General features: G+C 47.6%; 1 protein-coding gene across 6 annotated transcripts in view; it reads right to left on the reverse strand.

The window, feature by feature from the left end:
* Positions 1 to 12,488, reverse strand: part of NAV2 (neuron navigator 2) — a 153,945-nt gene that overhangs the window by 108,007 nt on the left and 33,450 nt on the right. For all 6 annotated transcript variants that reach the window (XM_006753977.2, XM_006753975.2, XM_006753978.2 and 3 more), the window contains exon 5: positions 2,272 to 2,394. In XM_006753977.2, the coding sequence (XP_006754040.1) occupies positions 2,272 to 2,394 (123 nt within the window). The remainder of the gene's footprint in view (positions 1 to 2,271; positions 2,395 to 12,488) is intronic.

Consider the following 12,488-nt stretch of genomic DNA (forward strand, 5'->3'; position numbering starts at 1 on the left):
TAGATTTTCAAAAAATATGTTTTTATTGATTTTAGAGAGAGCAGGAGGAGGGGAGAGAGAGAGAGAGAGAGAGAGAGAGAGAGAGAGAGGAACATTGATTGGTTGCCTCCCAACAGGGATCAAACCTGCAACCTTTGAGCCACCCGACCAGGGCATAGTGATAAGTGTAATTGTTAAAAAGAAATACTTCCCTGTCTGCCATCTACAATTATTTCCTATCCTACCAATGTGAGCCTCCCATGCTGGGGGACACTCATCTAGAATACAGTTTGGGGAAGAGATTTACATGAAGAACTTTGCAGAAACAAATCTAATACCATTTCAACTGAGCCAAAGATGAAATAATAATTTATCATTATTCTGTTCACAATAATTTTGGAGAGTAAAGAAACTTAACTTATTCTAGAATAATGCAAAATATTTCACTGCCTAAAGGTCAATACTTATATGAGACAGAAAATTTATAAGCATCATTAAATCCCATTTTTTAAAAGCCACCTGAGTTCTTTCTTTAAAAGTTGGTCAGTTAGCCACTTAGTCTCACATCTGGGGAGAACCAGAAGACATTGCTGTCCGCATGGTCCCAGCACATAGAGGCTGGACTAGAAAAACATAACAGGCGCTATCATCTTTCCAGCCCCCACCCAAACCCTCCACTCCAAAAGCAGAACCAAGCTCAGCTGTGATCTGTGGTAATTCCATTAGCCCTGCAATGAAGCATTAAATTAAACTGCCTAGTGCAGATTCTTCTTTTGCTACAAGGGGAGACGTACCTTGTAAGGCCTGCACTTCATGCTAATGGATTTACTAACCAATTGCGTGTTTACAGCAGAGCACAAACAAGCAAAATAATTTGGTGAGATTGTGAAATCTCCAGTGGGAGTGTCGCAACAGCTGACCCCCCCCCCCCGATAATATTTACTCTAAAGATTTTATTTCTAGAGAGCTTTACCTTTAGAAAGAACCCTCCCATGGTTCATCTTTCTGTGGAATCTCCAAAGCACTCCTTAAAAAAAAAGTAATTACAGGAACACAACTGACTCGAGCTGGCACTGGTGTGGAAAGCCTTTTGTCATATTTGGTACAAGTCACCACCCTGGATCCATGGGGGTGGGGCGAAGTGGGGGGTTTAGACTCAGAAGCACAGACTCCAGTCAGCAGCAGAGCCCGGGCCAGGTCCCCATTCCCCACACCAATGCAGCGCTCTCTCCATCAGCCGAAGCTTCCCAGCCTTCCCGAGAGAATGTGAGGACTTCCCTTCAGCAGATCCCCTTTCTGGGGGTGCCTTCGGTGTCTGCCTCTTTCGTTCGCTGCCCTAGTCCTCTGAAGCCAGAGAACCACAAAGTCCCCTTGCAAACAGTGTGCTCTGCTAAGAGAACGACAAGAAGCTGGGCTTGTGCTACAAATACTTGGCTTTCTAACACCTGGGGGTGAGCACCCCTCACATCTAAATTCCACGGTATGTCTCACCAGCCCAGGTGTGGAAAGAGGTCAAGTATGCCAGAAAAGTCCTGGCACAGACAGGTCACTGAAGGTGCTGACATCTAGAGGTACAGCACAGCGGCCCTCAAAGGGGTCTTGGGCATCACAACGGCCCAAACCTCTTCTTTAATAATTGCTCACGGTCACAGAATAGGTTTGCGTCAGAGTAAGGACTAGAAACTTGGATGCCAAATATCCCTCTTTCTCTTTTCTAGTGTTTTCTGAAGCTCTTTTTGTCTCTGACGGTAGCAGCAATGAAGACTGGTGATGCCCTATAACCTCAACTGCTCAGGCTCTAATCTCAGGGCAGGTGTATAAATCTGAACACTTAAGCCTTGCCTCCCATTACCAGGCAACGGGAGACTGACGGCGAGGCCAGCTCAGCCGAGGCCGAAGCTCCCATCTGCACACACACCTGTGCATCCTGGGGGACTCTGTTCCAAGCTGCAATGCCTAGAAAGCTGCCAAATGAGGAAGGAAAGCAGATCCCGGGGGGCCTGCTGAGCTGACAAAGAGGCATAGCAACAGTCAAAACAACAACGAAGGACTCCAGCCTGAACTCCCTGTGCTCTTGCTCTCAGAAGCACCATCCGACACAGAGCAGAGCTGGAGCACCCTTCAGCCCTCTCCTTCCTGCTGTGCCCGGTGCTCACCCCAGGCACGGCTTCGGGCCTCCAGCCTCCACGTGGGTGAAGCAGCACCCATTCGCTCTTGATATCACCACCCTCATTTCTCGGGCCACTGTGGAAGGATCCCTGTGCCTGGCCAACCCCAAGTGGAGCCGCTTACCTGTCGGCGTCTCCGAGGCCCAGGGAGGTGTTTCTTTGCAGGGTCTCCCGCACTACAGCCATCCCATCCGGGAGCCGGTTCAGGCGGCGGGTGTAGAGGCCAAGTCCGCCATCGGTCATATACCTTTAAAAGAAGAGGAGGATGCAAACGTATGGTCAAAAGCAAGTCTTGTACAGTCTCATCGTTCATATGCAGGGAAGGCACTGAGGCTTCATCGAGGCTCCGTCACTGATCGCAGCCCAAGGCTCACTCGGCCGCCGAGTCAGCCCAAAGGATCACCAGCTCGCTCGCAAAAATAGAACTCAGCTTAATTAACCCAGACTCACAGGAATCCATGAAGCAGAAGGGAACTAGTGAATAAAATTAACTTCCAGATGTGTTCATGACATTCTTTTTAATGTCAGCTATTATACAAGCAGGGTGTTTTTTTTTTTTACCCAAGTACTGTAAATGAAACTGACAAGTCATAAGTACATCATAGGAAACAGTACAGAACAGGGCCCTGGAGAATGCAGGCAAGCTTTTGAGAGAGGCGGAAAGAAAGGACAGAGGATAAGAGAGGCCCCTCTGCCATCACAGGCAAGCACTTCTCTGGGATTTTCCTTTAAAGGATGGGGATATCACAGCCTTCCCGCCTCACAAGGCAAAGGTGGGGATTAGTGAGATGAGGCCTATGAAAGTGCTCTGCAATGTGCAGTGGGACCTACAAAGGAAAGACATCATCAGGGTTGTCATCTTGAAGTATCTACGATGGTTGCATTCACCTTTGACACTGATGTCTTCAGGTGATTGTCACAAAGCTCTCTGAATAACCCGAATGCTAATGGACTGCTCTCCAGATCTCTCGGTGATGCCACAACACTATCTTCTGATGAAATCTGTGTTGTCTAGGGAAGGGGGGTGACCCCTGGGACTTTCTGTATAGATGGATGACTGTCCACAGACCAGACCAGTTCCTGAGTCATCAGTAGGAGGTGGTTCAGGTCCAAAGCAGCTTTACACCTCTACCTTGGCTCCTTCACAGAATCTAACACACACACATCACACACACACACATTTTGTTGTTGTTAATTCTCACCTGAGGATATCTTTCCATTGATTTTTAGGGAAAGGGGGAGAGAGAGGGAAAGACAGAGTAACATCAATGTGAGAGAAACACATCTATTGGTTGCCTCCTGCACGTGCCAGACCAGGGCCCGGGCTGGGGAGGAGCCTGCAACCAAGGTACGTGCCCTTGACAGGAATCAAACCCAAAGGCGGACGCTCTATCCACTGAGCCAAACTGGTTAGGGCCACAACATCTAATATTTTAGCTTTAGAATATATGGGTTAGATCCTAACGGGTTTCAATTCGTGTTTGGGAACTTCTTGTGACATATTCGTAGAAAACGGAATTATAAGGTGCTACAGGGGTTGCCCAGAACCAGGAAGTTCAAGTTAGGGGCAGAGAAGAGAGTGCTCAGGGGAGCCATCTGGGGCGAGAAGGAACTCCCAGGACAGGGCAGAGAACTTCCCGTAGCGCAGCTTCCAGGACACCCTGCCTGAATTGAACTCCGATGTCTCCCCTTGCCCCCAGTTATGACATTAAAGACCACAGACAATGCAACGCCGACGTAATGGAAACTGTAGGAGTCAGTCAAACCAATCGTTTGTGGTTGTGCCAACCACACAACAGGACAGACTGAGCTTTTCATTCAACTATTCCATATTCACGCATGGCGTACCGCATAGAAATCTCTAAGACATACGCCAGGGACCGCACGTTTTTGGGCAAACTGCACGTTATTTAAATCAAATAATGCACTCTAGGTGTTGTTTTTCAATAATTATAACATTTTTATTTACAAAAACAAACAATCAAAGTTCCTAGTACTTTTTTAATGTATGGTACTGCGTAAAACATTTCCCTCTATGAAGAGGGACCAAACAAAATTTACATAAGTATCTAGATTCGCTCCTTTTTCCATGGGCGTGAAAACCGAGAACACTCGTGAGCGGTCCTTAACAGATGGCATGTGGAACACGAGAAAACTCCTGAGCGGTACGAACTGTGTTAACGACAAAGAGCACTCTGTGAATAGACTAAAAACCACCAAAACTGCCCTCCCAGTCCACTGTCCTCCTAATTTTGTTCCTCTCAGGGAGGGTGAGAGGGCCATGAATCTTGACTAGTCTAAGCCAATCATCGGCCTTCTATATGCCTTGCCACTGACTAGTTTAGAAATGGGTTGTATGATATAAATTTGGCTAGTGAAGTCATGGCTGCTGAGACTTCTGGGAAAGTTTTTCCACTCTTAAAAATGACATAAGAGCCCAGCTGGATGGCTCAGTTGGTTGAGCATCATCCTGTGCACCAAATGGTTGTCGATTCACTTCCCAGTCAGGGCGCATACCTGGGTTGTGGGTTTGGTCCCTGGTCGGGTGTGTAAGGAACAACTGATCAACTTTTCTCTCTCACATCAATGTTTCTCTCCCCGCACTTTCCTCTCCCGCGTCTCTCCCCCTCTATCTCTCTCTCTCTCACCCTCTCTCCCAAGGAAATAGCAAAAAGATTGCTATCTGCAAGCCAGGAAGGCGCCTTCACCATGAATCAAATCTTCAGACACCTTGATTTTAAACTTCCCAGATGCCAGTAGTATCTCAAAAAATGTTTGTTGTTTAAGCCTAAATAAACAAATACCACTTACTTTTGTACTTTAAATGGTGAATTTTATAGTATATAAATTATATATTAATTTTAAAAAAGTGATGACAGCTAGAGTTAACTAATTCTTTGTGTAATTACTTTTTAATGCTTACCTCTCCCATACAAGATAGTAACTTCCTTGAAGGCAGGGACTATTCTTATTTTGTTCAACTCTGTATCCCATGTGCCTAGCACATCCTCAGTGCCTATTAAATACTGTTGTTGTTGAATGAGTGAAGCCCCCAAAAACATAGTCATTGGGTGGGGTTTAGCAAGAACTTGTTGGAAGGACACCAGGTTTTCCTTCTTAAATGTCAGCAAACTTAATATCTAAGACACATGGCAAGGCAAAGTAAACGACCTGTCAGTCTGTCCACCTGTCTGTCCATCCTTCCACCCACCCATCCAACAGAGGTAGTCACTCGTGGTCCGGCGGTGGGTACATGCACACATCCTACAACTCGCACATGCAGAGAAAACCACCTACACCCAGATGCAGTAACTTTGCCAGAGGCTAGACTTGCTAGAGCAAATGTCCTTTCAAGGACAATTCAGTGGAAGCTCTTCAAAACACAATCTTGCACCATTAAGCAAGGCAGTTAATTTGATGTCAGTAAAATCCTTTCAAGCATATAGATAAACAAAAAATTTTCAACTGGGGAGATCTTGTCAAAGGACAAGCTAACTTTAGCATTCGCTTCCCAGCCGGATTTTTATTGCCGGTGAAACAACACACACAGTTGGGCAATTACACGTACCTGGGCATGTAGACGAGGCCCACACACAACACCCCTGGCTTCCTGTGAAGGGCAGAGCACAGAGCCTGGTCAGCATTCCCGAGATGGGACACGGAGACGTGCTGCAGCCCAGCCCGGCAACACCCAGTTGCAATATAGTTTGGTTGAAAAATGACCACCAATGACAGTGGGAGGGCCCTGGAGGGTGGCACTGATGGGATAACTTGGCTTGTCAACTGAGGCTGGGAATTCCAATTTTGTTTAGACAGAGATGAAGAGAAATGCAAGGCTAAATCTAGATGCTCTACCTTCTTAAATGCACCTGAAAGCTAGGGAGCTGAATGCAACTCATCTGATAATAATTCAGTTTTATTGCAAATCTATTTCATTCATTCATGAATGTGTGTGTGTGAGAGAGAGAGGGGGAGGGAGGGAGGGAGGGAGGGAGAGAGAGAGAGAGAGAGAGAGAGAGAAAGGAGAGAGAAACATTGGTGTGAGAGAGACACGTCGATAGGTTGCCTCCCACACATGCCCCAACAGGAGGCCGGGGGTCAAACCTACAACCCAGGTATGTGCACTTGATCTGGAAGGGGGAGAGAGAGAGGGAGAGAGGAAGAGAGAGAATTTACTTCTAGAGGTTTGTAGAAATATATTCAATATATTAAATCCTATAATTTTTATAATACTATTCAAAATAAATTCTGTAGAATGTTCTCATTAGCAGACGGCATAGCGCTGGGGATAGCTGTCACTAGAACCAGCTTCACATTCAATAATCCAATTTGACATACTTATTTCTAAGTTATTATCCACCAATTACAACAGTCTGATTCACAAAAAAGCTTGGTACATATTTTTCAGTAATCCTCCAGCCTCAATACAAAGATACATTTTTTTGTTCAACCCAAGTTTGCATAGGAATTGTCTACAGAACATGTTAATGTAAACTGCCGTGATCAACTTAATCATAATTTACAGGAGAAAGAAAGCATAATTTACAAGGGAAGCCATCACTGGCATGTTCCTCTGAAACACCAGCCCCTGCCCAGCAGTTAAAAAGGCTGGTGTTTCTGAAGGCTCCGGGGGAGAGGAGGGCGGGAGTGATGGCTGCTCCCCATCTTGGGGAGCTTTTGGGAGGCGCATGCAGAGTGGAGATGAAATAACTTGCCTGAGGTCACAAGGAAAGGAACCAGCCGATCCAGGGACTGAATCCTGAGCCCTGTGCTGGTTTCCTTCTCTGTGGGGGAAATAAATAACTAGTGCAGGAGCCTAACGAGGTGCTGGTAACATTCTAGAATTTGCTCGACGGGGTCCTGCCTGAGCGGCCAAGCAACTGAAGGATTCCATATTCTCCTCCGGATTTCGGCAGCGATGGATGGAGGGGGCTCGCTGCCTTGCCTTCCACCGCTTCCACCAGGGCTGGGATGGAGAGTAGGAGCTTCTGCCAAAGACACAAGGTGTCTGTGGGGTGTTTCCCTTGCTGTTCGAGGCTGCGGTGCTCCGGGTTGGTCAACGAATATCAGAGCTAGAAACAGGGCTCTGTGGTCAGACAGACCTGGGTTCCACGTCTCCTCTGCTCCTTGCTAGCAAAGTGACCTCACACATGTCACTACGAACATGAACTAATGGGTACCGACGCTTGCTGGGCACTGAGCAAAGGGCTTCTCATAAATCATGGTATTTGAGCTTCAAAAGAATCCTATCAAGTGTATTATTCTCTCTAGTTTTCTGATGAGGAAAATGAAACTGGGGTCAAGACCACAGTGCAAGCAGGTGGGTTCAAATCTCAGCTCTGTCACTCTCTGGGTATATTTTCTTTGAATTCCAGTTTCCACATCTGCAAGATGGGTGGAACTGCAGACTGGCCTCACAGCGCTGTGGTGGGGGAAAGAGACAGTGCGCAGACAGCCCAGTGCCGGGCACGTCGGGAACGCTTATCACAGAACAGTGACTGCATTCCCGTCTCCCTCTTCAGTCCCATCAACACCAGGCTCTGCGCCAGGCACAGGGATGGAAAGACCCGGTTCTAGCCCTGCTCTGGCATAGCTCAAAGCCTACAAGGGGCTCAATCACAGAACAGGTAACCACTCCGAGGTGAAGAGCAGTATTAGAGATGATGTACACCAGCCCCTGAACACATGGGGAAGGTGCCACAGAGGGGTTCGCCAGCCAGAGGAGGAGCATCCATCTAGGTACCTGGATAACATGGACAAAAGCAAAGAGAAAGGGAGGGGAGGGTAAGTTGGGGGAAGGGTAAGTAGTTTACCGTGGCTGGAACATCAGGAGCAAAGACACAGCTGGGCTGCGTGGGGACTGGGGCACAGTCAGGAAGGGCTTGCGTGCCAGCTGGGGTGGAGACCTCTGCCTGCAAACCTGGGGAGCGATGAAAGTACTAAGCCAATGAGTAGCAGGCTCTGGCTTCTCTTTCAAAGGGAACCCTCATTCATGAGTCCATTTTTGATGAGCATCTTCTCACTGCTATTCCCTTCTACAGATTTTTCAGGATATACCATCTGCCCAAATCCTCCGAGTCACCCCAGGCCTCTGGGGAATGACCAGACTTTCAGGGTAGACCTCACCATCCCTCCAGCCAAGAGAGGTCTGTGGGGGTGACGTGCCTATGACAAGACGTTTCTCAACAAAAGAGGTGCCTCCCCTGTGACTGACACTAGCTACAAAGGAGCTCTCGCATCTCATAGGACCTGTTAGAACAAATGCACTAGATTCTGAGTCCAACGTTCAGTTCATAGATCTCTCCTCTTCTTTAAATTTAATGGGGCAACAATGAGAAACCAGTGGGGCTGGCCTTGTGCCTCACCTTGGGAAGGAGGGACAGGTGGCTCCTTGTTTTCAGGGTTCACAGTTCAACACGGCCTGCGAAGGTGACAAATGGGCCTTCACTGACCTCAAAAGAAACCACCTTCCTTCGGTCGGGAACGGGGAAGGTGAGAGGGGACGGGAGGGTGAGAAACACATACTGCCCTGATCTAGTTCAGCGCATTGCTAACAGAGCATGACATTAAAAAAATCTAAGAATCCCTCGGATGCGAGAAATGAAAGCAGTGCGAACAGGAGAAAGAAAAAAAAATCAAGCCTAGACGAATGTTTTTCTTTAAAGACACGTCAACCTGTCTATGTTTTCTGGACACACTTTTGGTTCAACTGTGAACATTGTAAAGAAAATAGAATGAAAGAAATATGTAAAATTTCCCTTGCCAATATCAATATAAAAAGTGAACACTTATATCAACACATACTTTGTGACGTGAGGTTGAAAGAAACGATGTGGGCTGACGAAAGCCTTGAAGTCGAGCCTCTCACCAACATCCAAGTCCCCGAACAACACCAGCTCTCACAGTGCTGCCCTCTACTCCTCACAATGCGGCCTGACATTCATTCTCCAAGTTCATTAGGATGTAAATTGAGTTTCTGGACAAACCTGTAAAAGGATCCCTTTGGTTTAGGGCCTCTTGGAAGTCAGATGAGCAAACTTCACTCTGGGTCACAGAAGGACAAATGGACAAGCTGGTCTAACAAAGCCGCCTGAATCTTTGTGAAGAAAGCAGATCTTTACGACAGAAAAGAAGCTGCTATGTTTGACTCAAGGGTAGAAGAGAATGCATTTGAAATGCAAAAGATGATTGGGGCGAAACTGGGCTTGATTTGCCAGTGCTAATTATAGAACCGCCACACTCCAATTTAGGCGAACACTTAAAATTTTATCAAGGAAACACTTGGGAAAACCTCAACATTTTTAGGCACAAGAACTTGTGCAAGTATGGCATATTTCATTTACCCCTGTCTACCGCCTCCACCCCAAATGACAGGGACAGAGACACATTGCAGAGTGATTCTCATACCCTCCTCTCAGGATATACTTAATATTTTTAATCCAAATCAAGCTGAATTGTGATCAGAGAACATGGTGCTGCTTCTCTGCGATGGGTCGTCCCAAACGTATACACAACGAAACAAAACCAACAGCAGCCTTTGGAGAGAAAGCCCACGTTGGCAGGTCTTTCCCTGTAACAGCAGGACTTTAACATAAATAACCTGGGCTGGACAATACAGATACTCGAGAAACATTTATTTTCACGTCTCTGGGGACTCTGGTGGCAGAGCGGAGATGGGCCTAGCGAACCCAAGCGGTTTCCTACCTTTCTGCTGGATGCAGAGCTGGGGCCCCTGGCAGCCCTGCTGGCTCTTCAGTTCATCACCACGCTGGGATCTGACTCCTTTTAGGAGGATGTGGGAGCTCAATTCTCATCTCTAGCAGGCGCTTCCCTTATTTTGCTCAAGCCTGGAGCTGCCTCCTGAGGCCACGCCAGGAGCCACCTTGGCCCAAAGCACAGACCAGGACCATGGCAAATAGTCACTGCAGGGGAGCTCTTCCAATGGCCCTGAGCCACCAACCGGGAATATCCACAGCTCAGGGGATGGCGGCCCCTGCCCTGGCTGGTCTGCACCTCCTTTCCATCTCACAGAGTCCTGGCTGGGAAGCAACCAGGTGGCAGGGAAAACCCGGAGTGTTCGCTGATCCCGGTGTGGCAGGAAGTCAAGCTGCCACAGAAGGGACCTGGCTCAGAAGGTCTGGAGCCTACTCCAGCCAGCCAGTCACAGAGCACACAGAGCACGCCTCCCAGGGGAGCACTGCACCGATGTTGCTAAGCTAGTCAGACAAGAGCCCAGCTCCGGGAGGCCATGGGGACAGAGGCAGCTGCAGGAGAAGGCAAGCCTGAGTCAAGGAGGTGTCACAGTGTCTCAGGGCCTCCTTGATGCCTCACTGGGAGGTGGGGAGGGGGGGCACAGACTTCATTTCCTAAAGGTAAATGCTGCAAAGGTACACTGCTGGGGTCACGTGCCTGGCCCTCTACCTGCCACTCAAAATCTGGACCAGGGGCCAGCAGCTTCAGCACCGTCTGGCAACCTTGCAGAAGTGCAGTATCCCGACCTCCTGAATCAGATGCTGCAGTGCAACAAGCTCTGAGTACACGTAGAGAGTGGGAAGCGCTGGGCTCTGTATGGGGAGCAGATGACCCACAGGGGAAACTGAAGTTCTTCTGTGTAGACTTACTGTGTCCCCTGTCATTCCTATGTTTTGTGTAGATGTCATGGTTTACACAATATTTCAGTAGTATGGCACATCTCGTATTTAAAAACAACACGTTCAATAGAGGAACAAGCTCTTTATGCAACCCAAACTGCTTAGTGACCGTTATCTAAAGCAGAAATTCTAAATCTTCTTAAGGTATGGGCCCTTTTGGGAAACCACTGAAAGCGATGGAAACCATCCCGCATATTGTCCGAAACATGCATCTGGTGTGAGTCAGGTTCATAGACCCCTCTCCAAACTCCATGCTCGGGGACCCTCTCCTGAGCTAGGGCAGATGGTAGTGCTGGCTGAGATGGGCCTTTCAACACTTTCTGTGAGTTTCCACACCCCAAGGCTCTGGGCTGTGTTTGCTCTGAGCTGACTCAGCCGTGCCCAGGGCATTGCTGTAACTCACACGTCACCCTGAATTTTTGCACACAGGCTCAACCTCACCACCCAACCTCACCACCACTTTGGGTTTGGGCTTGCTCTCTCGCCAAACTGCTAGTGGAGGAGGGATTGAGCAAGTGGGGAAATTCCTGCCTGGTGATGAAACACGCTGCCAGGGTCTGTGTGACTTCCATAAAATACCAGGTGGAATTTCACACGTTTAACAAAATCCCACATGGCACTCATTTCCACAGCTTTTCGGTTTATCCTCCTTAAGTGTCTATGTACCTATCAACTCCAAAAGTTTTAATGTAAAAAAAATCTACCATTTTTACTAATAAAACACACAATCACACAGAGAGCCAGGGATTATAACAAGAGTGGATCGATCATTCCTATTTGGATCGATACACACGCACACTTTTCAGACAAGTCCGTCACTATGCCTGCTTGAAATGGGAGCGGGCAGAGGCTGCACACGCGAGGAATCTGACAGCCCCGCGTCTGGAACGTGGTCTGGCCCCGATTTTCTTTATTGTGGCTTCGCTGTCAGCGTGGCGTTGCAGCCGCGCCTCTTGCACCAGCACAGGAAGCTTTTTGTCCACCCACTGAAAGATGAAACACATGCTAACACACAGGAGACAGTTCTCCAGACAAAGCCCCTTTAAGCTCCTTCCTGGAATGAAACAGATGGTGAAAGGAGGCTGACGGACGGCCAGGAATTCTCAAACCTCTGGAACACACCTGAATCACCTGGGGAACCCGAGGAAGAAAGGGCACATTTCCAGGCCCCAGCTTCACAGAGGTAGAATGTTATTAGTGGGGCCCAGACCCTGCTCTATTTTTTTTTTAGAGCATTTGCGGTTTATAGAGAAATTGCACAGAAAGTAGAGCTCCCATATACTCCTTCTCTCCTACCACCAGTCTCCCCTATTAACATCTTGCATTAGTGTGATGCATTTGCTAAAATTGATGAACTGATATTGATGCATTATTTATATGAATGACTACATTAATTATTAGTAATGTCATTAATAATATTCATACCTTACTATTAACCAAAGTCCATGGTTTAGATTAGGGTTCATGCTGGGAGCTGGTCCATCCTTGCTGTTTCAAGGGACCTGGCATATATGGCATACTGTTCTTAATATGTTTGCTCACCTTCTTGGTGCTGTGTTTTAACCAAGGTCACCTCTCCGAGAAAGGCTGTTTCCCCAGGTAGGGATTTACCCCTGAAGTTAGGGAGGGAATAAAACCCCTTAACTAAGTGCCAGGCGGGTAGTTAATCACTTTAACTACGAACAATCAC

This window comes from Myotis davidii, unplaced genomic scaffold, assembly GCF_000327345.1.
Source record: "Myotis davidii unplaced genomic scaffold, ASM32734v1 scaffold330, whole genome shotgun sequence".
Classification (NCBI taxonomy): Eukaryota; Metazoa; Chordata; class Mammalia; order Chiroptera; family Vespertilionidae; genus Myotis; species Myotis davidii.